General features: G+C 36.5%; 3 protein-coding genes across 3 annotated transcripts; all 3 read right to left on the reverse strand.

Moving 5' to 3' along the window:
- Positions 1 to 4611: 4611 nt before the first annotated feature.
- Positions 4612 to 5423, reverse strand: LOC121230687 (cytochrome P450 CYP82D47-like). The gene is made up of 4 exons (XM_041115901.1): positions 5240 to 5423; positions 5012 to 5157; positions 4857 to 4922; positions 4612 to 4803 (listed from the first exon to the last, which is right to left on the reverse strand). The coding sequence occupies exons 1-4, from the start codon at positions 5421 to 5423 to the stop codon at positions 4612 to 4614; spliced, it is 588 nt and encodes a 195-aa protein (XP_040971835.1).
- A 3447-nt stretch (positions 5424 to 8870) lies between these two features.
- Positions 8871 to 13291, reverse strand: LOC107944067 (cytochrome P450 CYP82D47). Its single transcript, XM_041114789.1, has 4 exons — positions 12995 to 13291; positions 9913 to 10569; positions 9472 to 9595; positions 8871 to 9403 (listed from the first exon to the last, which is right to left on the reverse strand). The coding sequence occupies exons 1-4, from the start codon at positions 13280 to 13282 to the stop codon at positions 8916 to 8918; spliced, it is 1557 nt and encodes a 518-aa protein (XP_040970723.1). The 5' UTR covers positions 13283 to 13291; the 3' UTR covers positions 8871 to 8915.
- A 3322-nt stretch (positions 13292 to 16613) lies between these two features.
- Positions 16614 to 19375, reverse strand: LOC121230688 (cytochrome P450 82A1-like). The gene is made up of 3 exons (XM_041115902.1): positions 19112 to 19375; positions 18638 to 19051; positions 16614 to 16889 (listed from the first exon to the last, which is right to left on the reverse strand). Exons 1-3 carry the CDS (start codon positions 19373 to 19375, stop codon positions 16614 to 16616), a joined length of 954 nt encoding a protein of 317 aa, XP_040971836.1.
- Positions 19376 to 23854: the final 4479 nt, after the last annotated feature.

Raw genomic sequence — 23854 nt, forward strand, 5'->3', positions numbered from 1 at the left:
CACAACTTCTTCGCTGATGTCTCCCTCATGACAGAGTACTTCTGCTCTTTGGCCAAACATAGGCGAATTGTTCCACATGCCTGTCTATTGATCTTGTCCCACTCCTTATCATCCATCTTGTCAGGTTTTTCTTCAAGGGCTATATCCAGCTCTTGCTGACATAAGACATCCAGGATCTCACATTGCCACATACCAAAATTATTGGTACCATCAAATTTCTCTACTTCAAATTTCGCATTGGTCAAAGTAGTCTTTGACGATGACTTTTCCATTTTTTTCTCCTCAATCCCAACTACAGTACGTGAACAGTGCCGTGAGCGATCGTATTCCCCAAGTACGAATCTAGCTCTGATACCAATTGTTGTGCGGAAGCGTGTAAAAGAGTAAAATTATTGTACTAAAAAATCACACTAAGTTCAATTCCCAGGAAAGAGAGGTGGATCGCAAGGATCGCTTAAGTACCAGGTCTTTCCTAGCCAGAATATCCCTCAATCGTAATTTAATAGCACAATAAATCACTACAATCACACACACAATTCATGCAGAATAATACAATAAAGAACACAAGAATTTAACGAGGTTCAGCAAATTTTGCCTACGTCCTCGGGCACTACCAAATATATTTCACTCCAAAATACAAGTGAGAATTTACAAAGAGAGAGAGAGAAAACAATGCTTTAAGTAGAGAATGGCAAGTTTGAGATACAGAATGAGAGATGGTTATGCCTATTTATAGTTGAGGTTCAGGGATCAACTTGCAAAGTCACTTTACAATTAGGGACCATATATTGCAAATATCTCAGATTTTATTATGCCAATATCTCGATACCCATATCTTTGACTTTCCAATATTTGATACCCATATCTTTGATTTTCTATAAATATGGATAATTCCCAATACTAAGGGATGTCTTACATGTGCCTATAGTGTGTAAAAATTTGATCTCTGTAGGGCAATTTACCAAGGACAATAATGTTTATTTCGAGTTTCATCCTGTTTTGTGTTTTGTAAAGGATATTCAGACAAGGAAGACTCTTCTAGTGGGCCGCATACATGATGGCTTGTACCGGTTTGATCTGTCTCGAGCTGGTTCGTGTGAGGTTGGTTCTCCGTTGCTGTATAATGTTCAAACTCATTCCTCTCTCGATCTTTGGCATAATCGACTTGGACACCCCTGCTCCAATGTACTTACTCGTGTCTTACGGTCGTGTAATATTCCCTGCAAGAATAATGGTCTGCCTCTTAGGTGTACACCTTGTAAAATAGGCAAATCTCATAAGCTGCCTTTTACTTCTTCAAAAATAGTGTACTCAAATCCATTTGAATTAGTAACATCGGATGTTTGGGGACCGTCTCATGTGTTGTCCAGTGGATATTCTTATTATGTCTCCTTTGTTGATATTTACAGTAGATATACATGGTTGTATTTCATAAAGACCAAGTCAGAGGTTCCCCGTTGTTTTTCTCATTTCTACAAGATGATTCAAGTGCAATTTGGCCAGTCAATCAAAATGTTGCAGACCGATGGGGGAGGTGAATTTCGTGCTCTCTCAACTGAACTTGCTCGGCTTGGTGTTCAACATCGAGTCACATGCCCCTACACTTCAGAACAAAATGGGGTCGTTGAATGCCGACACCGTCATATAGTTGAAATAGGTTTGACATTGTTGGCTACAGCTTCTATGCCCTTGGAATATTGGTCTGATGCCTTCTCTCATGCAGTTCATTTAATCAACCGACTTCCTACTCCTGTGTTGCAGAATTTTTCTCCTTATGAAAAATTGTACAAGGTTCAACCTGACTATGCTCAGTTGCGTGTTTTTGGCAGTGCTTGTTTTCCTCATCTCAGACCGTTTCAACCACACAAGCTCCAATTTCGTTCTAGTAAGTGTGTTTTCCTTGGCTTTGGATCTCATCAAAAGGGATATCGGTGTCTTACTTTTGATGGTCGTGTGTACATCTCTCGACATGTCTTATTTGATGAGCTGGAGTTTCCCTTTCGAACTGTTTTTTCTTGTTTAAAAGGGGATGGTCCTGTCCAGTTCCGTCATCATCATTCTAGTGTGCCAGTAGTTACAGTGACTAGCTCTGACTCTGGTTTGCCATGTTCCAGACAAATTGTTCCTGGTCCAAGTCCAGTTTCATCTGCCTCTCCTTCTGTCTTGAGGTCTTCAAGTATGATCTCCTCACCTGGAGCAGACTTTGCAGAGGTTACTATGCCTCCATCTCATGCACAATCACCTTCTTCTGATGTACCATCTGTTGTCCATGAGCGATCATCTTCTCCTGCAAACTGTCATCAAATGCAGACACGGTCAAAAATTGGTATTTTCAAACCTAGAGTATTTTCTTCTATCTTAGATGAGAAGGAGCCTTCCACTATAGATGAGGCTTTTCAAAGTGCTGCTTAGACTGCTGCTGTAAAGGCTGAATATGGAGCTTTAATATCTAATCACACATGGGATTTGGTACCTCTACCTGCTGGTCGTCGTGCTGTTGGCTGTAAATGGATTTTTAAGGTTAAGCGTAATGCTGATGGGTCAGTTGCCAGATACAAAGGTCATTTAGTTGTCAAAGGGTATCTTCAAGAAGCTGGAGTTGATTTTTATGAAACCTTCAGTCCTGTCGTCAAGCCAACAACGGTTCGTGTGATGCTGGCCCTTGCTGTTTCTCGAGGCTGGTCCCTTAGGCAAGTGGACGTCAACAACGCTTTCTTGAATGGAGATTTACATGAAGAAATATACATGACACAGCCACCTGGGTTTGAACAGCACAATTGTGGCGGGGAACCACTTGTTTGTAGGCTACGCAAGGCACTCTATGGCCTTAAACAAGCTCCTCGAGCTTGGTTTCATAAGTTGAAGGATTTTTTGTTAAACACGCGGTTTGTAGCTTCTAAAGCTGACAGCTCACTGTTCATTTGACAAACAGGCACTCAGTTCCTTTACGTGCTTGTCTATGTCGATGATATTATAGTCACAAGAACTGACTCGAGTGATATTGAGGATTTTGTCAAAACTCTACATGATACTTTCTCTTTGAAAGATTTAGGACAGTTGAGCTACTTCCTTGGTATTGAGGTTACTCGCACGTCTCATGGTGTCTTCTTGAGTCAAAAGAAATATATTCTTGACTTAATACAACGTGCCTCCATGGCCAAATCAAAGCCATCCCCCACTCAAATGGTGACTTCATGTAAACTTTCTGCTCATGAAGGAACTCCTGTTGAAGATGAGCATCTGTTCAGAAGTGTGGTAGGTGCTTTGCAATATGTGGTCATAACATGACCTGATATTACATTTTCAGTCAACAAGGCTTGTCAGTTTATGCACAGGCCGTTGGATACTCATTACAAAGCTGTGAAAAGGATTCTGCGATACCTGCAAGGAATATTGGATTTTGGCTTATGTTTTACTCGAACCTCGAAATTGCTCCTAGAGGGTTATTTCGATGCAAGTTGGGCATCCGATGTTGATGATCGCAGGTCGACTTCAGGTTTTTGTATTTTTCTGGGAGGAAATCCGATTTCTTGGAGTAGTAGGAAGCAATCTGTTGTATCACGTTCCACCGCAGAGGCAGAATATAGGAGTTTGGCTCAGGTCACGGCTGAAATTGTGTGGGTTCAGTCTCTACTATCTGAACTTGGTATTGAGGTTACTCATAAAGCATTACTCTGGTGTGATAGCTCAGCTGCAGTTGCTGTAGCAAACAATCCTGTGATGCATTCCAAGTTTAAACATGTGGAGTTAGATTTATTTTTTGTGAGAGAACGGGTTGCGAATGGCTCTTTTCAAGTTGGACATATATCGGGTCAAGATCAAGCTGCAGACATTTTGACTAAGCCTCTGTCCATTGGCTTATTTGATAAGTTTCAACGTAAACTTCAGGTTTTGTCCAAAGAAGATGGAAATTTACCAGGAAGAAGAAGTTGATCGGGGAATGTTATGATATATGTAAATAATAAAGAGTTAAGTAGTATTAGTTAAGGGTTAGTTAGTCTGTTATAACAGTTAGTATTAGTTAAGGGTTAGTTAAGAGTTATTCCACTGTATTAAATAGACTACTGATTGATTGTTCTCTAATGATAATATAAATGTAATTCATTCTATCTTCAAGCTGAGTATCTTGACATGCTACAATCACCAACACCCATAAACAGCTTTTGTGAACGTATCTTTTGGCCACCAAAAGCTCATCCTCAATGACCCTTTGGCCTTACCTTCAACACTATACATCTTGTAGCTAGCAACCTTTTTCTTCGTTTGGAACTCAGGGTATTTGTAGGGGTATCTATTAAATGTGGTTATGCTCAAAGATGCAGAACTTTTTCATACAATTCCACTACCTACATCACCCCCAAATCCATAATAGAACCCCCTCAAACTTGAAAACACAAGTTCAATGAGAAAAGCTATCCTTCAACTGGTCACTTGGATTAAGACTTGAGAACATAATTGCTCAATGAGAAATATCATCAGGCATTGAGACTTGAAATCATTAGTTTATTTTGGTAAAAAAACCCAACCAACAATATCAATTAGTTGGTGAATTGGTAAACAAAGCCAGTAAGGCGTGGAGTTATTTTAACTTCCAATCGAGTTGCTTTAGGGCTAGTCAATCCGCATATCAACTGCTTCTCCTGATAGTGTCTCAATCGAAACTCTATGGCACATTCTTCTATCACTATTAAATGGAATCAGTTCAAAGTCATGTCCTTTTACATCGATGTCTTTATGAATAGTCATAAATCTTTCTAATCGAAATTCTAAAGAATCTTCCCATATTTGGGGATCACGTTGTATCTTTTGAAAATTGAGAATAAGCCAAGTACCAGCTGAAACATGATTCCACTAACCGAGCAATCTTCAATAGCTTCATGAATTACACTGAGTGGAGCAGTAGGGTATATGCGTAGTGTTTCCTTAATCACAGATTTAAGGTATATTAAGTTTTTGGTGTCTGATTCAGTTTGTAGGAGTCTATCCTTATGCGTAGTGTTTCCTTAATCACAGATTTAAGGTTTATTAAGTTTTTGGTGTCTGATTCAGTTTGTAGGACTCTATCCTTGCCAACATGAATGTCTAGTTCTTGTTTGACTTTGTTCAATGCATCACCGTTATGATTGATGAGGTATCTTCTGCTGCTAAGATAAGATTCTGTTAAACCATTTACCATCAGACCATTAATATCGGATTGAAATTGGGATTCATGTGAAAAATGAATATAAATATCAAACACTTATTTTTCCAGATTCAGTTAAGAGATGAACGTACGAGACTGGTGGCTCTATATCACTGAGAATAGATAGTAACACTCCCATGAAATCTTCCTCACTATTTGCCTCATTTTCTGCTCTCTTTTCCTTGTGCTCTCGTAACCATTCCTCCGCAACTTGGTCCAAATCTTTGGTTACCTTCTTCATAGACTTTTTGTCTCCACCAATGTCCAACCATCTCAGATACGGCAGCGCATCTGATATTAAGAACTTTCCACTTATTCCAAATAAGTCGTCCAACGACTTCTTCCATTTCACGGTTTCAACTCCTTCGTATCAATTCGGTATTCGCTTCCCTACAACGATCCTTAGAATGACGTTAAGAGTAACATCTTTGAACCATCTCTTCATCTCCACCAATACTTTGTCATTGTTACTACTTTTCTTCTTGTTCCATAGTTGATATAACTGTTGCAGTGATGTCTTCACCTAGGATTCCCTTACATGTTTGAGCAAATTGAGGCGATGATTTAAGAGGAGCTCAATAGTGGAAATCTTGCGCATTTGACGCAAATAAGGTCCATACGATGCAAAACCAATCATGGCTCTGTTGTAACCCATAAGCTCCCTGCATGCAAGGTTTGGACGAGTTGCAAACACTTTATCGTTTATGGTAAGACATTCTATCGCAATCTCTCAATTGTTCACCACCAAAGCTCTATGCACACCCAACTTGATACAGAAGATTCTTCCATATTTGTCAGCATGTTAGCCAAGCCTTATGTGAGGTGGTTGTGGCCCTCCTAGGAGGCGGAGATGGCCAATAATAGGGCATGCTCCACCAGCTTCTGGTGTTGTTTTCTTCGAGTTTGTGTTTCCTCTTGAGATCCATAGGAAGGAGAAAAGAAACAGTAGTGGAAAAGCAATGATTGCAACAGTTGAAGTTGCTGTGACTGAATGGAAATAATCCATTGCTAGATTGCTACTTCAATAGTTAAATCTATGATCTGCATGCAATAGAAAAGATGTAGGAGTTGGATTTATAGGGGTACGTACTATCATCATTCACTATTCAGACAGGGAAAGTCTTTTTTTATGGTTACCTTTCCATTATATATGCTTTGACTCTTTTGTTTTTGTTTTTTTTTTATCGTTTAATTTATGTTTCTTCTATCATGGTTGTCTCTCCATTGTATATATAGTTACATACGATGATTATTAATTGTTAATTATTAATTATTAAAATAGCGAAAGTTTTTTTTTTGGTTGAATTTATGGTTCTTTCATCATTGTATATATGGTTAGGTACTATTATGGTTCTCTTTATTATATATATATATATGGTTAGGTACAATCATCATTGTTTATTCATTTAATGGAAGTATCTTTTATCTTTTTTCTCTCAATTATATACATACATATGTATATATATATGATTAGAAACTATCATTATGTATTATTCATACAACAGAAATATTTATATTTTTATTGAATTTATAGTTCTCTCACCATTATATATATAGTTAAATATTATCATGGTTCTTTCTCTATTATATATATACACACGTATGTGTATATATATGATTAAGTATTATTATTATTGTTTTAACAATACAGGCCTGACTAAAATGTGGGAGGGTTTGAACAAAAATACAGATCCGAAAAATGGGCTTAGACAAAAAATAAGCCCCATTTAAAAAACGGGCTTGGATAAGGCATTTTTGTCCTGGGCCCAGCCAGAATTTATTAAAAGACAAAAAAAAATTAATTTTTTAAATATTATTTTCTTGTTATTTTCTACCTATTTTGCTACCATTTTACTATGTTGCTATTATAAAACTTATTTTATTATTAATTTTGTTATTATTTTAAAGACATTTGTTAATTTTGTTATTATTTTAGAGACATTTGTTTGTTAAGTTGCATCTATCTTAATATTATTTGAGTATAAATATTTTTTTAAATTTATTTTCAATTTTTTGCTAATATTTATTTTGATGTTTTCAGTATTTTTGATGTATTATATATATTTTAAAATTATATAAAAATAATATAAAAATTAATATGGGCGGGCCAAGTCGGGCCTAGATTTTAATATTTTTATTCAGGTTAGGCTTGAGCAAAATTTTAGGTTCATTTTTAGGCCGGGCCGAGCCCAAACCTAACAAATAGACCTGAATTTTTAGTCCAAATAAATTTAAATTCTTAGTCAAACTCGACCCGAATTCGACCCAGCCCGAACATGCTCACCTCTACTTGACCCCAATAAGGTCCATATGGTGCAAAGGCTATCATCGCATAGTTGTAACCCAAAAGTTCCGAGCTTGCAAGCTTTGGACGAGTGGCAAACGGTTTATCGTTTATGGTGAGACATTCTTTAGTTTAACTATCTCCCAATTGCTCACCACCAAAGCTCTATGCATACCCGACTTGAACACGATGGCAATGACGTACTAAAACACAATAGCGATGACGTACTTAAAGACAAGTCTATAGTTTTTAATGGAATAAAATTAAATTTTATTTATTAAATATACATGCATAATGATAAAACAAAGCTTGGGGTAATGAAGAAATGTCATACAATCCTTTATTTTACTCTTCTTCTTTTTTTTTTGTTTCCTTTCATTTTCTACTAAATAATCTGTCATCACCATTTGATTGGATCTAAATCAAGTTGGATTATGCTTTATTCTTGTAATGCCTATACAATAATACAAATTTCAGAATTTTCCATGAAAATATTCAATGTATAGATCTATTGGTTATCTATTCAAAATATATATTTTTTTATTCAATGATGAAACATACATTTATTTGTGATTAAAAAAATCCGATCATATGGATCTCTTGAGTAATAGATTTCATTAATTTAATTTAGATCTAAATAAATGGATATTATAGTCTGATTAATTTAATTAATTATCTTGTGAGATTGGATCTCAATCAATATCCATTGATGTAATTCTAAGATATTATGATTTTTTTATTTTTTAAAATAATACATAAATTAATTTGAGAAAATTTTTTCATCATGAATATCATAAAAGAAATTAGTGTATAATTTGAAGTTTTAGAAAGAATTTTTTTTGAAGTTTTTCAATTAAATTTAAGATTTTGAAATTAACTCAGGATTCAATGGTATTAACTACACTCTTTTAGTATCTAGCTAAGTAAATCCCTCTTCCCCCACTAGCTATATTCCTATGCTAGATAAGTTGGTGGGCGAAGTCACTATGATCAAACCTATTGGGTTGATTAGGGTATCAAGTATATTCCTATCTTAGCTGCAAATCAATTTGTTTTTCAGCGCTACTAAAGTTAATTTTAATTTATTTAGTCGAGATCTCAACCTTAATTTTCTCTTATAAGACAAATCAAGATTATCGAATTAATTCAATTTGATGATCAAGCAAGTGGATTAAATAAGTACTGGAAGAAATAAATAATTAATAGAAATCAAAACAATTTAAGAGAAGATAATTAATTAAGTTATAAATATGGTCCATCGATGTTCCAAGAAAACAAAGTTTAATTTATGTTGATTAGAGAAAATATCACAAGAAGAAATTCAAAGTAAACTTGCATTAAAAAAAGTAAACATAAATAATATAGGGATAAAAATAATTATCAAACTGATGTTGGGTGCTCCAGATCTCTTTATTAAACACACGTCTAAAATCCAACAAACAATACCAATTAATTGGTAGATTGGTAAACAAAAGTAGGAAGGCGAGGAGTTATATGAACTTCCAATGGAGTTGCTTTAGGATTTGTCATTCCAGGAGATTCACGCATATCAACAGTTTCGCCTGAAGGAATCTCAAACTCAAACCAATGTAGTACATTAGCTAATGTAAGTTCCAAAATCTTAAGCGCAAACGAATATCCAGGGCACATTCTTCTACCACTACTAAATGGAATCAGTTCAAAGTCATATCCTCTTACATCAATGTCTTTATGAGTAGTCATAAATCTTTCTGGTCGAAATTCTAAGGGATCTTCCCATATTTGTGGGTCACGTTGTATCTTTTGAAGATTGAGAATAAGCCAAGTACCAGCTGAAACATGGTATCCACTAACCGAGCAGTCTTCAATAGCTTCATGGGTTACACTGAGTGGAGCAGCAGGATATAGGCGTAGTGTTTCCTTAATCACAGATTGAAGATACACTAAATTTTTTGTGTGTTTCCTTAATCACAGATTGAAGATACACTAAATTTTTTTGTGTCTAATTCAGTTAATAGGAGTTTATCCTTACCAACATGAATGTCTAGTTCTTGTTTGACCTTGTTCGACGCATCACGGTTGTTGAGTAATAAAGACAAAGCCCATGTCATTGTGATTGACGAGGTATCTTCCGCAGCTAAGATAAGATTCTGTAAAATCAGTTACCATCAAACTATTAATATCAAATTGAAATTGGAATTCCTCTGAAAAATGAATATAAATATCTATTATATAATTATAATAAAATAAAGAATGACCCAACCCGAGGTTCGACCCGAGATCCGAACTGATATAATAAAAGGATATCCTAAACCCAAAGGACGACTCCTTCTTTTGCTTCCATTTTCTTCTCTGAAAGGAGATTATCATTTTCTCTCATTTTGTACCTCCATCTTAACTTTTGTTGATTGGTTGTAAACAATATCACACACATATTTTTCCAGATTCAGTTAAGAAATGAACGTACGAGACTGGTGGCTTTGTTGATGGTATCCGCCTCATGCTCCTCTGTATCACTGAGAATAGATAGTAGCGCTCCCATGAAATCTTCCTCACTATTTGCCTCATTTTCAGCTCTCTTTTCCTTGTGCTCTAGTAACCATTCCTCTGCAACTTGGTCCAAATCTTTGGCTACCTTCTTCATGAGCTTCAGGTCTCCACCAATGTCCAACCATCGCAGATACGGCAGCGCATCTGATATTATGAACTTTCCACTTAGTTCAAATAAGTCGTCCAACAACTCCTTCCATTTCACGGTTTCAACTCCTTCGTATGAATTCGGTATTCGCTTCCCCACAACGATCCTTAGAATGACGTTAAGAGTAACATCTCTGAACCATCTCTTCATCTCCACCAACACTTTGTCACTGTTACTACTTTTCTTCTTGTTCCATAGTTGATATAGCTGTTGCAGTGATGTCTTCACCTCGGATTCCCTTACATGTTTGAGCAAATTGAGGCGATGATTTGAGAGGAGCTCAATAGTGGCAATCTTGCGCATTTGACGCCAATGAAGTCCATATGGTGCAAAGCCAATCATGGCTTTGTTGTAACCCATAAGCTCCGCGCATGCAAGATTTGGACGAGTTGCAAACGCTTTATCGTTTATGGTAAGACATTCTTTCTGTTAGGATCGTCTCGAATAAGCAACGAACAAGTAAAAATAGTAGAAGAAATTGAGAAGATGAACACACAAATTTAACGTGGAAAAACCCCTCAAAAGAGGATAAAAAAACCACGGGCAAAGATAATTTTACTATAATGGCAAAAGAATGAAGAGTACAAAAGATGGAGATAAAAACTAAACCCCGAAAACCCGAAAAACAAAGAACCCTCAAACGTAAACACAAAATTCGCTGAATGTGTTATGAGTTCTAATCTAATGGGTGTCTCTCTTTATTCTAAGATTGTAAAGGAGCCTATTTATAGGCTAAATTAGCAAGTCAAATAAACTATACTAATAAATGCTAAATATATTATACTAATAAATACTAAATCTTCTAGAAAGAAAATATATTTTTGTTTAACTTGACTTGCAAGCAATCTCTTAGAATTTGGGTCACACAATTCTAACAATCTCCACCTTGACACAAATTCTTTCAATGCCATCTTTGCCAAAACCCGCCACGGGCCTATCTTGAACTATGCAGGGAATTAACTGAGTCGAATCTATGCTTAGAAGCTGGAAGACTTCTAGCCTTCGACTTGTGCACTGCCAAATCAAAACTAACCCGGGTCTGATTTTCACGAATACAGTGCCCTAACTTTTCAAAACCTGCATCCAAAAGAGAACCTCTCTTCAACCAAACGGTCATACCTTTTTCCCTCCTATGACCAAGTTGCCTCCGCTTCAAATGAGTTGACTTTGACTCCGTAACGGACGAGGGACGTCCGATTTCACCGGTCACTGTAGAACCTTCCAGAATATAAAGACTGCCGGTTCTTTTACCTTTTAACAAAACGAGAGCTCCACGAGATACTTTAATGTCGCTCGACTCGATGTTGATTCTGCATCCTTTCAAGTCTAAAATACTCAAGGAGATGAGATTCTTTCGTAAATCAGGTACATACCTGACATCTGAGAGTGTCCTAATCGTCCCATCGTGTATCCTAATTTTAACAGTACCAATACCGATTATTTTACTAGATGAATCGTTTCCCATGTGCACAACTCCACCTTCAACTGAACTGTATGTGGAGAACCATTCTCTATTGGGACACATGTGGAAAGAACATCCTGAATCTAGGATCTACTCAGACGTAAGCTTGGAGTTATCGCTCGTTGACACTAACAAGAAATCATCACCGCCTTCATCGACCAAATTAGCACCAGCTACATCTTCCTCGTTACTCTCAGCAGCTCTTTTATTTCGCAGTTTATAACAATCTGCTTTGACGTGACCTAACTTTTTGCAATAGCGACACCTTTTGTCTCGTTTCTTTGATGCTACCAAAACGGAAGCTTGTCTATCTGCTTTGCTATTCAAATCAAACTCATTGTCGAGTTTGTCTCTACTCAACAAATGACCCTTCACATCTTCGAACGAGAGTTTGTCTCTACCATAAATCAGGGTCTCCCTGAAAGACTTGTATGGAGAGGGTAAAGAGCACAATAATAGCATAGCTTGATCTTCATCGTCAATATGAACCTCAACGTTCTTTAAATCATTTAAAAGAGTAATGAATTGACTGATGTGATCTTTAAGAAGCTCACCTTCGTTCATGCGAAACGTAAATAGACGTTGTTTCAACACTAAACGGTTAGCCAGATACTTAGTCGCATAAAGAGTTTCTAACCTTTTCCACAAGGCGAATGAGGTCTTCTCCATCAATACCTCCTGCAATACTGTATTCGCGAGGCACAACTGGATTGCAGACAAGACCTTTTCATCAAGCTCTTCCCATTCTGTTTGATTTAGATTCTCAGGCTTTTTCCCTGTAACAACCTTTTTCAAGCCATTTTGAACTAGAATTGCCATCATCCGAACTTGCCACAAATTGAAATTTGTCTCACCATCGAACTTCTCAATTTCAAACCTTGTTGCTGCCATCTCTGACCGGGCTGATCTATGAAAGTTAAACTAGCTCTGATACCACTTGTTAGGATCGTCCCGAATAAGCAACGAACAAGTAAAAATAGTAGAAGAAATTGAGAAGATGAACACACAAATTTAACGTGGAAAAACCCCTCAAAAGAGGATAAAAAAACCACGGGCAAAGATAATTTTACTATAATGGCAAAAGAATGAAGAGTACAAAAGATGGAGATAAAAACTAAACCCCGAAAACTCGAAAAACAAAGAACCCTCAAACGTAAACACAAAATTCTCTGAATGTGTTATTAGTTCTAATCTAATGGGTGTCTCTCTTTATTCTAAGATTGTAAAGAAGCCTATTTATAGGCTAAATTAGTAAGTCAAATAAACTATACTAATAAATGCTAAATATATTATACTAATAAATACTAAATCTTCTAGAAAGAAAATATATTTTTGTTTAACTTGACTTGCAAGCAATCTCTTAGAATTTGGGTCACACAATTCTAACACTTTCGCAACCTCCCAATTGCTCACCACCAAAGCTCTCTGTACACCCAACTTGATAGTGAATATTCTTCCATATTTGTCAGCCATGTTAGCCAAGCTTATGTGAGGTGGTTGTGGCCCTCCTAGGAGGCGGAGATGGCCAATAATAGGGCATGCTCCACTAGCTTCTGATGCTGTTTTCTTCGAGTTTGTGTTTCCTCTTGAGATCCATAGGAAAGAGAAAAGAAACAGTAGTGGAAAAGCAATGATTACAACCGTTGAAGTTGCTGTGACTGAATGGAAATAATCCATTGCTAGATTGCTACTTCAGTAGTTAAATCTATGATCTGTATGCAATAGGGAGTTGGATATATAGGGTCAGATCATTGACTATTCGTACAGGAAAGTCTTTTTTTATGGTTTAATTTATGGTTTTCTCTTCATTATATATATTTATATGATTAGGTATTATCATGGTTTTTTCCCTTACATATATATATGTAGACATGGTTAGGTACTATCATTATTGATTATTCATATAGAGAAATTGAATTTATAGTTCTTTCTCCATATATGGTTAAATACTATTATGGTTATCTCTCTATTATATACATATATATACGTCTATATATATATAATTAGAGACTATCATCATTGTTTACTCATTCAACGAAAACAATTTTTTTTTATCGTTAAATATATGATTTTCTCTCTATTATATACATATGATTAGATATTATCATGGTTCTCTCTTCATTATATACATATATGTGTATATATAAGGTTAGGTACAATCATTATAGATTACTCAAATAACAAAGGTATTTTTTTTTCGTTGAATTTATGATGCTCTCTCCCTTCTATATGGTTAGGTACTATCATGGTTCTCTCTATTATATATATATATGTATATATATACGTCTATATATACGTCTATATATATATATGATTAGGTACTATCATCATTGTTTACTCATTGAATGAAATCAACTTATATTTTTAATCATTCAATTTATGGTTGTTTCTACCTTATTTATATATATATTATTGCCGAAAATTGAGTATATTGATGACTAAGTTAATTTAATCGAGTAGAATTGTATCACCACTTCTTCTTATTCACGTTACATTTAGCACTTAATTTCGTTTTAGTTTCATCTATTTAATTTTATTTTACTTTCTTCAATCGTACTACATAATAGAAAATAAATAAGTGTGAAGAAATAAAATATTTGAAAAGATGTAGTGGATCATTTTGAAATATTTAATTTTTAATTTTTTTTTAGAAATAATCTTTAATTGATATTTGAAAATAAAGGGTAAATATACATTTTGGAACATGAATTTGGGTTCAAGGTTCAAATTGGTAATTAAGATTTTTTTGTTGTCTAATTGGGTACCTAAACTTGGCTTCTAGGTTCAATTTGACATCTAAACTTTTTTTTATCCAATTAAGTACTTGAGCAATTGACTTTTTGGTTCAAATTAGTACATGAACTTGGTTTGATAGTTCAAACTGATTCAAATAAATTATTTACTTGGACCAGAAAAACCTAGTGCATATACCAATTTAAACCAAGAAACTAAGTTCAAGTGTTTAATTAGACCAAAATAAACTTTAAGTACAAAATTGAACTTTAAAGACACGTTCACGTATTTAATTGGATAAAAAAATATTATGTCCTGATTTGAAATTTGAAACTAAGTTTAGATACCAAAATGTAGATTTACCCAAAAAAAAATAAGATAGGTAACTACAGTTTTTCCTTTTATATCATTATTGAGAGAGGAAGATAATAGAACGTACTATTTAAGTGCCACATACCAATTTTAACCCATGTTTCAAACAAGTTTTGGTAATAGAAGAAAAAAAAATCAAATTTGCTGACTTTTTAGAGGTTAAAAGTTAAGTTCATTGAGCCGATTTAATCTTAACTTAATTGTCGTTAATATTTTTGTTAATTCAAAAGAACATGTGCTGGAGCGTGTTAAAGCATGTCACTACAAAATAACTCATTTTTACTGATATTTATAAGCGTAGGTAAAAGTAAGAAAAAGCCGACAATAATTTTACTGGCATTTCTTTAACCGCCGGCTAGGCACGTGCTGGTAAAATTTTCCGGCGGGCTGACCTCAAGTGCCAGTAAAGTGCAAACTTTTGTTGGCACAATTTTGCCAGCACTTTCAAATCTAGTAAAAAGTAAAATCCTTTTCCAGGAAATTTAAGATGCAAGTAAAATTCATATTAAAATTTTAAACACTTTGAAAGAATTTATATATAAATTTCGACAACTTGTGCTGTTACGGCTACTGTTATCGTAGCTATTGCATGCGCGTGACATCCCTGAAATAAACACATCCCACAAATCAACATATGTATATAAGATTAATTGCTTAATACAGGTCAGAGATTACGTTACTAACTTCAAAGCGGAAGAGACCATTTCCAAAGATGAAATCCACTGAACCTTCAATGTAACAATCTTTATAGTAATGTCTGCCCAAGTGATCATAGAGGGTGTCTTAAGCTCCCGGGAATTTACAGCCCAAGTTTGTAGCTGTATCTGCTGATATCCTAAATGCTAGTGTTTGTTCCCCAACTGCTCCTGGAGGTGGCACTGGTGTAGTGTTCTGCACCCGTGTTTGATTTTGCAAATAAGAAACTAATTAAACTGTAGAATAGTTAAGAAGACTAATTAAATTATGTTACCTTGAATGTTATGTTTTAGGCAATAAAATAAGGGGAATTCACAGCAAAAGCGAATTATGCATATCAACAATAATTAACATTACCTCCATTGAAATCTAAGCAAACCAAATTGGTAAGCTGATCAAATATATGTGGTTCAAGCATGCTCATAAAGCTATTAGTTAAGATGTGGTTGGTCACTATGTCATAAACAAAAACATGACTGAGTACTTCTCATTAATTTGTACTTCACTTTCTTTCAATTGATAAATATCAGCATTAAGTTGTAAACGCAGCACCATTTAGAGGATCAAACCTCCTTTATATGCTTAGTAGAAAAGGGTTCAAAAACTGATCTGTATGAAAATTGTAACTCACGCAATATAAGATACACACCTACTCTGTACTTACATTTTCAGGTAAGAAAGCAGAATTAACCAAACTTACATCAAGTCAGTCCACACCAAGGATTTTATCAAAAACCTTCCTTTTAAAATAGAAATTTCTTTTTCACACATACCTTGGATACAAGCGCAACAAGAAACAAAAGAGCCCAGAAACTGCTACAATCACCAACACCCATAAACAGCTTGTGTGAACGTATCTTTCGGCCACCTAAAGCTCATCCTCAATGACCCTTTGACCTTACCTTCAACACTAGACATCTTGTAGCTAGCAACCCTTTTCTTCTTTTGGAACTCAGGGTATTTGTAGGGGTATCTATTAAATGTGGTTATGCTCAAAGATGCAAAATTCCACTACCTACATCACCCCCAAATCCATAATAGAACCCCCTCAAACTTGAAAACACAAGTTCAATGAGAAAAGCTATCCTTCAACTGGTCACTTGGATTAAGACTTGAGAACATAATTGCTCAATGAGAAATATCATCAGGCATTGAGACTTGAAATCATTAGTTTATTTTGGTAAAAAAATCCAACCAACAATATCAATTAGTAGGTCAATTGGTAAACAAAGCTAGTAAGGCGTGGAGTTATTTTAACTTCCAATGGAGTTGCTTTAGGGATAGTCAATCCTAGAGTTTCTCGCATATCAACTGCTTCTCCTGATAGTGTCTCAATTGAAATTCCAGGGCACATTCTTCTATCACTACTAAATGGAATCAGTTCAAAGTCATGTCCTTTTACATCAATGTCTTTATGAGTAGTCATAAATCTTTCTGGTCGAAATTCTAAAGGATCTTCCCATATTTGTGGATTACATTGTATCTTTTGAAAATTAAAAATAAGCCAAGTACCAGTTGAAACATGATATCCACTAATCGAGCAGTCTTCAATAGCTTCATGAATTATAGTGAGTGGAGCAGCAGGGTAAATGCGTAGTGTTTCCTTAATCACAATTTCAGGTACGCTAAGTTTTTGGTGTCCGATTCAGTTGATGGTCGTGAAACTAACTAACAAAATTCGACTAAGACAAGCGCACCTATCGAACAGTAATATAGTTATGGTGAGACCGGAAATATCGTATCCACGAGGACTAAAAGTACTAGTAATTACTATCTTTTTATTATCTAGCCTAACAATTAAGAATGTTCTAAAATTAATTATCTAATTAACTAAGATTACGACAGAGATTAAAGTTAGAAAATATTTTTAGAAAACCGATAGAGAAGACAATACCCAAGGAAGAATCCATCTAAACTTCACTTATTACTTCTAAATTAGACGATTTATTCACTTGACTTAATTCGTAGAAATCTCTGATTTATGTTAATATCTCTCTTGAGAATAAAAATAGCTGACTCTAGGTTGATTAATTGAAATCTCTTTCTAATTAAAACTCCTATTGTCGCATTAACTCGATTTATGGATTCCCTTATAAGATTTGACTCTAATCCGGCAAATTTATATCGTCCCATTTCTAGGATTGCATGCAACTCCGGTTAATTATGAAGGATCTACTCTTAAACAGGGACTTTTGCTCTGCTGAATAAGCACATCAAAAACCTGAATTAATATCTTGGAATATTAAAGCAAGAATTAGAACTCACAATTAAGAATAAGAACAAGTATTTATCATATAATTCAAATAGTAATAAGCTCTGTCTTAGGTTTCATCTCCCCTAGGTATTTAGGGAGTTTAGTTCATAATAATGGAAAACATCTCAAAAATTGGAAAACAACAAAACATAAAGAAACCCAAAGAACTTCTACGAAATTGGATGGAAATCTTCAGTCTTGATGTAGATCCTGCTCCCGAGCTGATTCCGATGGTTGTCCTTAAGTATTTCCTGCCTTTTACTCTACGTGCCCTCTCAATCCTCTTCTAGGGTGTTTATATAGACTTTAGAATGCCTCAAAACCTTCAAAAATAGCATTTTTCGAGTAGAATTAAACTTGGGCTCGACAGGGACACGGCCGTGTGACACGTCCGTGTGAAGGTGCTCAAGCCGTGTATAATTCTGACTTGGTTTAGTGTTGACACGGTCATGACACATGGGAGTGTGGTTTACCCGTGTGTCACACATGGGCGTGTGGATCACCCGTGTGGAAGTACCTAGGCCGTGTGAAACACTAATTTAGGCCCAATTTGTCCGTTTTTGGCCCGTTTCTTGCTCTTTTTGCTATTCTAAGCTCTTCTGAGTATAAAACATGAAATTAAACCATTAGAAGCATCAAATTTAATGAAACCAAGGAAAAATCATCCATAAATATTTCAAGAATGAGATAAAAATATGCATATATTATGGTTTATCATCAGTCAGTAAGAGCCTATCCTTGCCAACGTGAATGTCTAGTTCTTATTTGACTTTATTCAATGCATCACGGTTGTTGAATAATAAAGACAAAGCCCATGTCATTGTGATTGATGAGGTATCTTCCGCTGTTACGATAAGATTCTGTTAAACCATTTACCATCAGACCATTAATATCGGATTGAAATTGGAATTCATGTGAAAAATGAATATAAATATCAAACACTTATTTTTCCAGATTCAGTTGAGAAATGAACGTACGAGACTGGTGGCTTTATTGATGGCATCCACGTCGTGCTCTTCTGTATCACTGAGAATAGATAGTAGCACTCCCATGAAATCTTCCCCACTATTTCCCTTATTTTCAGCTCTCTTTTCCTTGTGCTCTCGTAACCATTCCTCCGCAACTTGGTCCAAATCTTTGGCTACGTTCTTCATAGACTTTTCGTCTCTACCAATGTCCAACCATCTCAGATACGGCAGCGCATCTGATATTAAGAGCTTTCCACTTAGTCCAAATAAGTCGTCCAACGACTTCTTCCATTTCACGTTTTCAACTCCTTCGTATGAATTCGGTATTCGCTTCCCTACAATGATCCTTAGAATGATGTTAAGAGTAACATCTCTGAACCATCTCTTCATCTCCACCAATACTTTGTCACTGTTACTACTTTTCTTCTTGTTCCATAGTTGATATAACTGTTGCAGTGATGTCTTCACCTAGGATTCCCTTACATGTTTGAGCAAATTGAGGCGATGATTTGAGAGGAGCTCAATAGTGGAAATCTTGCGCATTTGACGCCAATAAGGTCCATATGATGCAAAACCAATCATGGCTCTGTTGTAACCCATAAGCTCCCTGCATGCAAGGTTTGGACGAGTTGCAAACACTTTATCGTTTATGGTAAGACATTCTTTCGCAATCTCCCAATTGTTCACCACCAAAGCTCTATGCACACCCAACTTGATACTGAAGATTCTTCCATATTTGTCAGCCATGTTAGCCAAGCCTTATGTGAGGTGGTTGTGGCCTTCCTAGGAGGCGGAGATGGCCAATAATAGGGCATGCTCCACTAGCTTCTGGTGCTGTTTTCTTCGAGTTTGTGTTTCCTCTTGAGATCCATAGGAAGGAGAAAAGAAACAGTAGTGGAAAAGCAATGATTGCAACAGTTGAAGTTGCTGTGACTGAATGGAAATAATCCATTGCTAGATTGCTACTTCAATAGTTAAATCTATGATCTGCATGCAATAGAAAAGATGTAGGAGTTGGATTTATAGGGGTACGTACTATCATCATTCACTATTCAGACAGGGAAAGTCTTTTTTTATGGTTACCTTTCCATTATATATGGTTTGACTCTTTTGTTTTTTTTTTTTATCGTTTAATTTATGTTTCTACTATCATGGCTGTCTCTCCATTGTATATATAGTTACATACGATGGTTATTAATTGTTAATTATTAATTATTAAAATAACGAAAGTTTTTTTTTTTGGTTGAATTTATGGTTCTTTCATCGTTGTATATATGGTTAGGTAATATTATGGTTCTCTTTATTATATATATATGGTTAGGTACAATCATCATTGTTTATTCATTTAATGAAAGTATCTTTTATCTTTTTTCTCTCTCGATTATATACATACATATGTATATATATGTTTAGAAACTATCATTATGTATTATTCATACAACAGAAATATTTATATTTTTGATTGAATTTATAGTTTTCTCACCATTATATATATAGTTAAATATTATCATGGTTCTTTCTCTATTATATATATATACACGTATGTGTATATATATGATTAAGTATTATTATTATCGTTTGATTATGTTAGAGTATGAGGTAGTCTGTTAGGTTGTTATGCGGTTATAGAATGGTTAGCTGTAGTTAGCTTAGTTAGTTCATTTAAAGCACTGTATATATACGTGCTATTGTAAGCATACAAGCAAGCAAGAAATTCATTTTTTCAAGATGCAGTTTCTGTTATACATTTCTCTGTTGAATATGCTTCATTAGTTCTTACCTTCTATTAGTTATTTCTACGTCTTCTTGAGATATTCTTTTATGGTATCAGTCGCCTGGTAACCGTCGGGCATGGCTACTGCGCATCCAGCTGATTCTAAGTCGGTTGAGCCACATGGCTTGGTGTTCACCAGTGATCGTGTTGTCACCTCATTTCCTCGACATGAAGTGGTGAAACTTGACGAGAGGACGTTTCTTCAATGGCAACAACAGGTGCGTTTCATCCTTGCTGGTTATGGCCTCCTTGGCTTTCTTGATGGCTCCTTGACCACTTCGTCCAAGTTTCTGCAATCCACTGATGGCACGTTGGTTGTTAATCCGTCTACTTCTGTTTTTGAGCAACAAGACAACCTCCTTACCTCCTGGTTGCTTTCTACAATCAGTGCGTCGTTTCTCTCGTCGTTCACGGATGTCCGCACCGCGTCCGATGTATAGATCGTGGCAAACAGTTTGTTTGCGGCTGACACAACTATGAAGCAGTCGCACCTTCGCCACGAGCTTCACTCCCTCAAGAAAGGTAGTCTCTCCATCCGATCTTACGTCGATAAAATAAAAGGATTGTGTGCTCTTTTTGCAGCATCCGGGTCTCCGATCTCTGAAGCTGAACGCACAGCAGTGCTACTTGCGGGTCTGTCGGCAGAGTTTGATGCGGTTGTCTCCTTCGTTTCCCTCTCCTCAACTCCATTACCGTTTCAGCGAGTAGTTGATGCTCTCCTTGACTGTGAAGCTCGTCAGGAGCGATCTGTTCAAGATGTTCTGCTGTCTGTGAATCTTGTCGAAGGATCTATTCAAGGGGCGGATGGATCTTCTCCTGGCTCTTCTCGTAGTGGTCGTCCTCTCGTGCGTGGCCGTGGTCAGGGCTTTCGTCCTCGAGTCCAGTAACAAATCTGTAGCCGATTTGGTCACCTTGCTCAGAGGTGCTATTATCGCTACTATCGGGATGACCAGCCATCGACTGATGCTCCGGTAGTGTCGCAAGGAGGATCACTCTTTGATGTGCCTAGGGATGATTGGGGGCGTGGCTCTCGGGTTCAACCAGAACGTGGTCAAAATTGATGGCTGCTGGTCAAAATTGGTATGCTCCACCTCCTGTTTATCCCAGGCCGAATATGGGGGTCTCCAATATGGATCCACTGTTAGAAATCAAACCCACTCCAAGCATAATCTAGAAGCATGAGACGTGGAGCAATTTTGTGCCATGCAAAGTGCTGAAATTTTAGCCATACAAAGTGCTCCATTATTGAGATGTTTTGTGGCTGGAAATTAAGTGGATTAATAGCCACATTTGTTGTCACTTTATCAGCCTATAAATAGAGGCTTGAACTTGTGTTGTAATGAAGTAAAATGAGAAGAAAAAAGAAATAAGAGAAGCAACGTGAGTGAGAGTGAGAAGGTTAGCAAACCTTGAGTGAGTTAAAATCTAGCAGCAGCTAGACTATCTAGTCATTGAGAAAATATTTGTAATCTTCGTATTGTAATATATTGAGTGTGTAATAAAAAGTAAATTTTCGGCCCATCACGTTTCCAACAAGTGGCATCAGAGCTACGGTTCGGAGCTTGGTTCGGAGTTCGGTTCGTGTCCGGTTCGTGTCCAGTTCGGAGTACCTTTGGTGTTCATCTAACAAGTCGATATGGGCGACGTAATTCAGCTACAAGTTCCACAATTGACGAAGACAAATTATGGAAATTGGAGCATTCGAATGAAGGCTTTGCTCGGTTCGCAAGATTGTTGGGAGATCGTTGAAAAAGGATACATCGAGCCCGGAGATGCCGCTACAGAAGCAGCTTTATCAAATGACGCTAAGAAGGCGTTACGAGAAGCACGAAAGAAGGATCAAAAGGCCTTGAATAGTATCTTTCAAGGTATGGATGAATCAACCTTCGAGAAAATATCAGATGTGAAGAACGCGAAGAATGCATGGGAGATTTTGCAAAAATCATTTCAAGGTGTAGAAAAAGCTAAAAAGGTACGCCTTCAGTCACTTAGAGCTGAATTTGAAATGTTAAAAATGAAGAGCTCCGAGAATATCGATGACTATGCCAATCGTGTAAAATCGGTGGTAAATGAAATGAAACGAAATGGAGAAACTCTTGACGAGGTAAGAGTGATGGAGAAAATTCTACGGTCACTCACACGCAAATTCGAGTACGTAGTCGTTGCCATCGAAGAATCAAAAGATTTGTCAAAGATGTCGCTCGAAGAACTTGTGGGTTCTCTGCAAGCCCATGAGCAAAAGATGAAGCTAAATGAAGATAGTGAAAATCTTGATCAAGCCTTGCATAGCAAGTTGTCCGTCGACGACGGAGAAACAAGTAATAACTTTAACCAAGGAAGAGGAAACCGCAGAGGATACCGTGGAGGCTACCGTGGTGGAAACAGAGGAGGAAGAGGATCACGAGGACGTGGAAATCAATCATATGGGAGATATCAAGAAAATAAAGATTATCAAACATCCAACCGTGGACGTGGATCTAGAGGTCGTGGCCGAGGCAGATTTCAAGAAAATAAATCTCAGGTACAATGCTACAACTGTAACAAGTATGGACATTTCAGTTACGAGTGCAGATCAACACACAAAGTGGATGAAAGAAACCATGTAGCAGTCGCAGCAGAAGGCAACGAAAAAGTGGAATCAAGTGTCTTTCTCACTTACGGAGAAAATGAAGATCGCAAGAGAAGTGTGTGGTATCTCGACAACGGTGCAAGCAACCACATGTGTGGAAGAAAGGAGCTGTTCACAGAATTAGATGAAACAGTTCATGGACAAATAACTTTTGGAGACAACTCACATGCAGAAATCAAAGGAAAGGGCAAGGTTGTTATAACACAAAGGAATGGAGAGAAGAAGTACATCTCAGACGTTTACTACGTACCAGCTTTGAAGAGCAACCTGATCAGTCTTGGTCAACTCCTAGAAAAAGGATATGAAGTTCATATGAAAGACCGCTCACTCGCCATCAGGAACAAAAGTGGAGAATTAGTTGTTCGAGTTGATATGACGCGAAATCGTCTTTTCACCCTCGACATCGAGTCTGGAGAAGTAAAATGCATGAAGACGGATCTGAAAAATGAATCATGGTTGTGGCACTTAAGGTACGGACATCTCGGATTTTCTGGCTTGAAGCTGTTGTCGAAGACAAATATGGTGAATGGATTACCAAGTATTAATCATCCAGATCAACTGTGTGAAGCCTGTGTCAAAGGAAAGCAGCATAGGCAGAAATTTGAAGTAGGAAAATCTCGAAGAGCTAGAAGACCATTGGAAATTGTACACACCGACATATCTGGTCCGTACGACATTGAATCACTCGGTGGAAACAGGTACTACCTAACTTTTATTGATGATTATAGCAGAAAATGTTGGGTTTATTTTCTCAAAGCAAAATCGGAAGCCCTAGAAAAATTCAAGGAGTTCAAAGCAATGGTGGAAAAACAGAGTGGTCGAT

Source organism: Gossypium hirsutum, chromosome A06, assembly GCF_007990345.1.
Source record: "Gossypium hirsutum isolate 1008001.06 chromosome A06, Gossypium_hirsutum_v2.1, whole genome shotgun sequence".
NCBI lineage: Eukaryota > Viridiplantae > Streptophyta > Magnoliopsida > Malvales > Malvaceae > Gossypium > Gossypium hirsutum.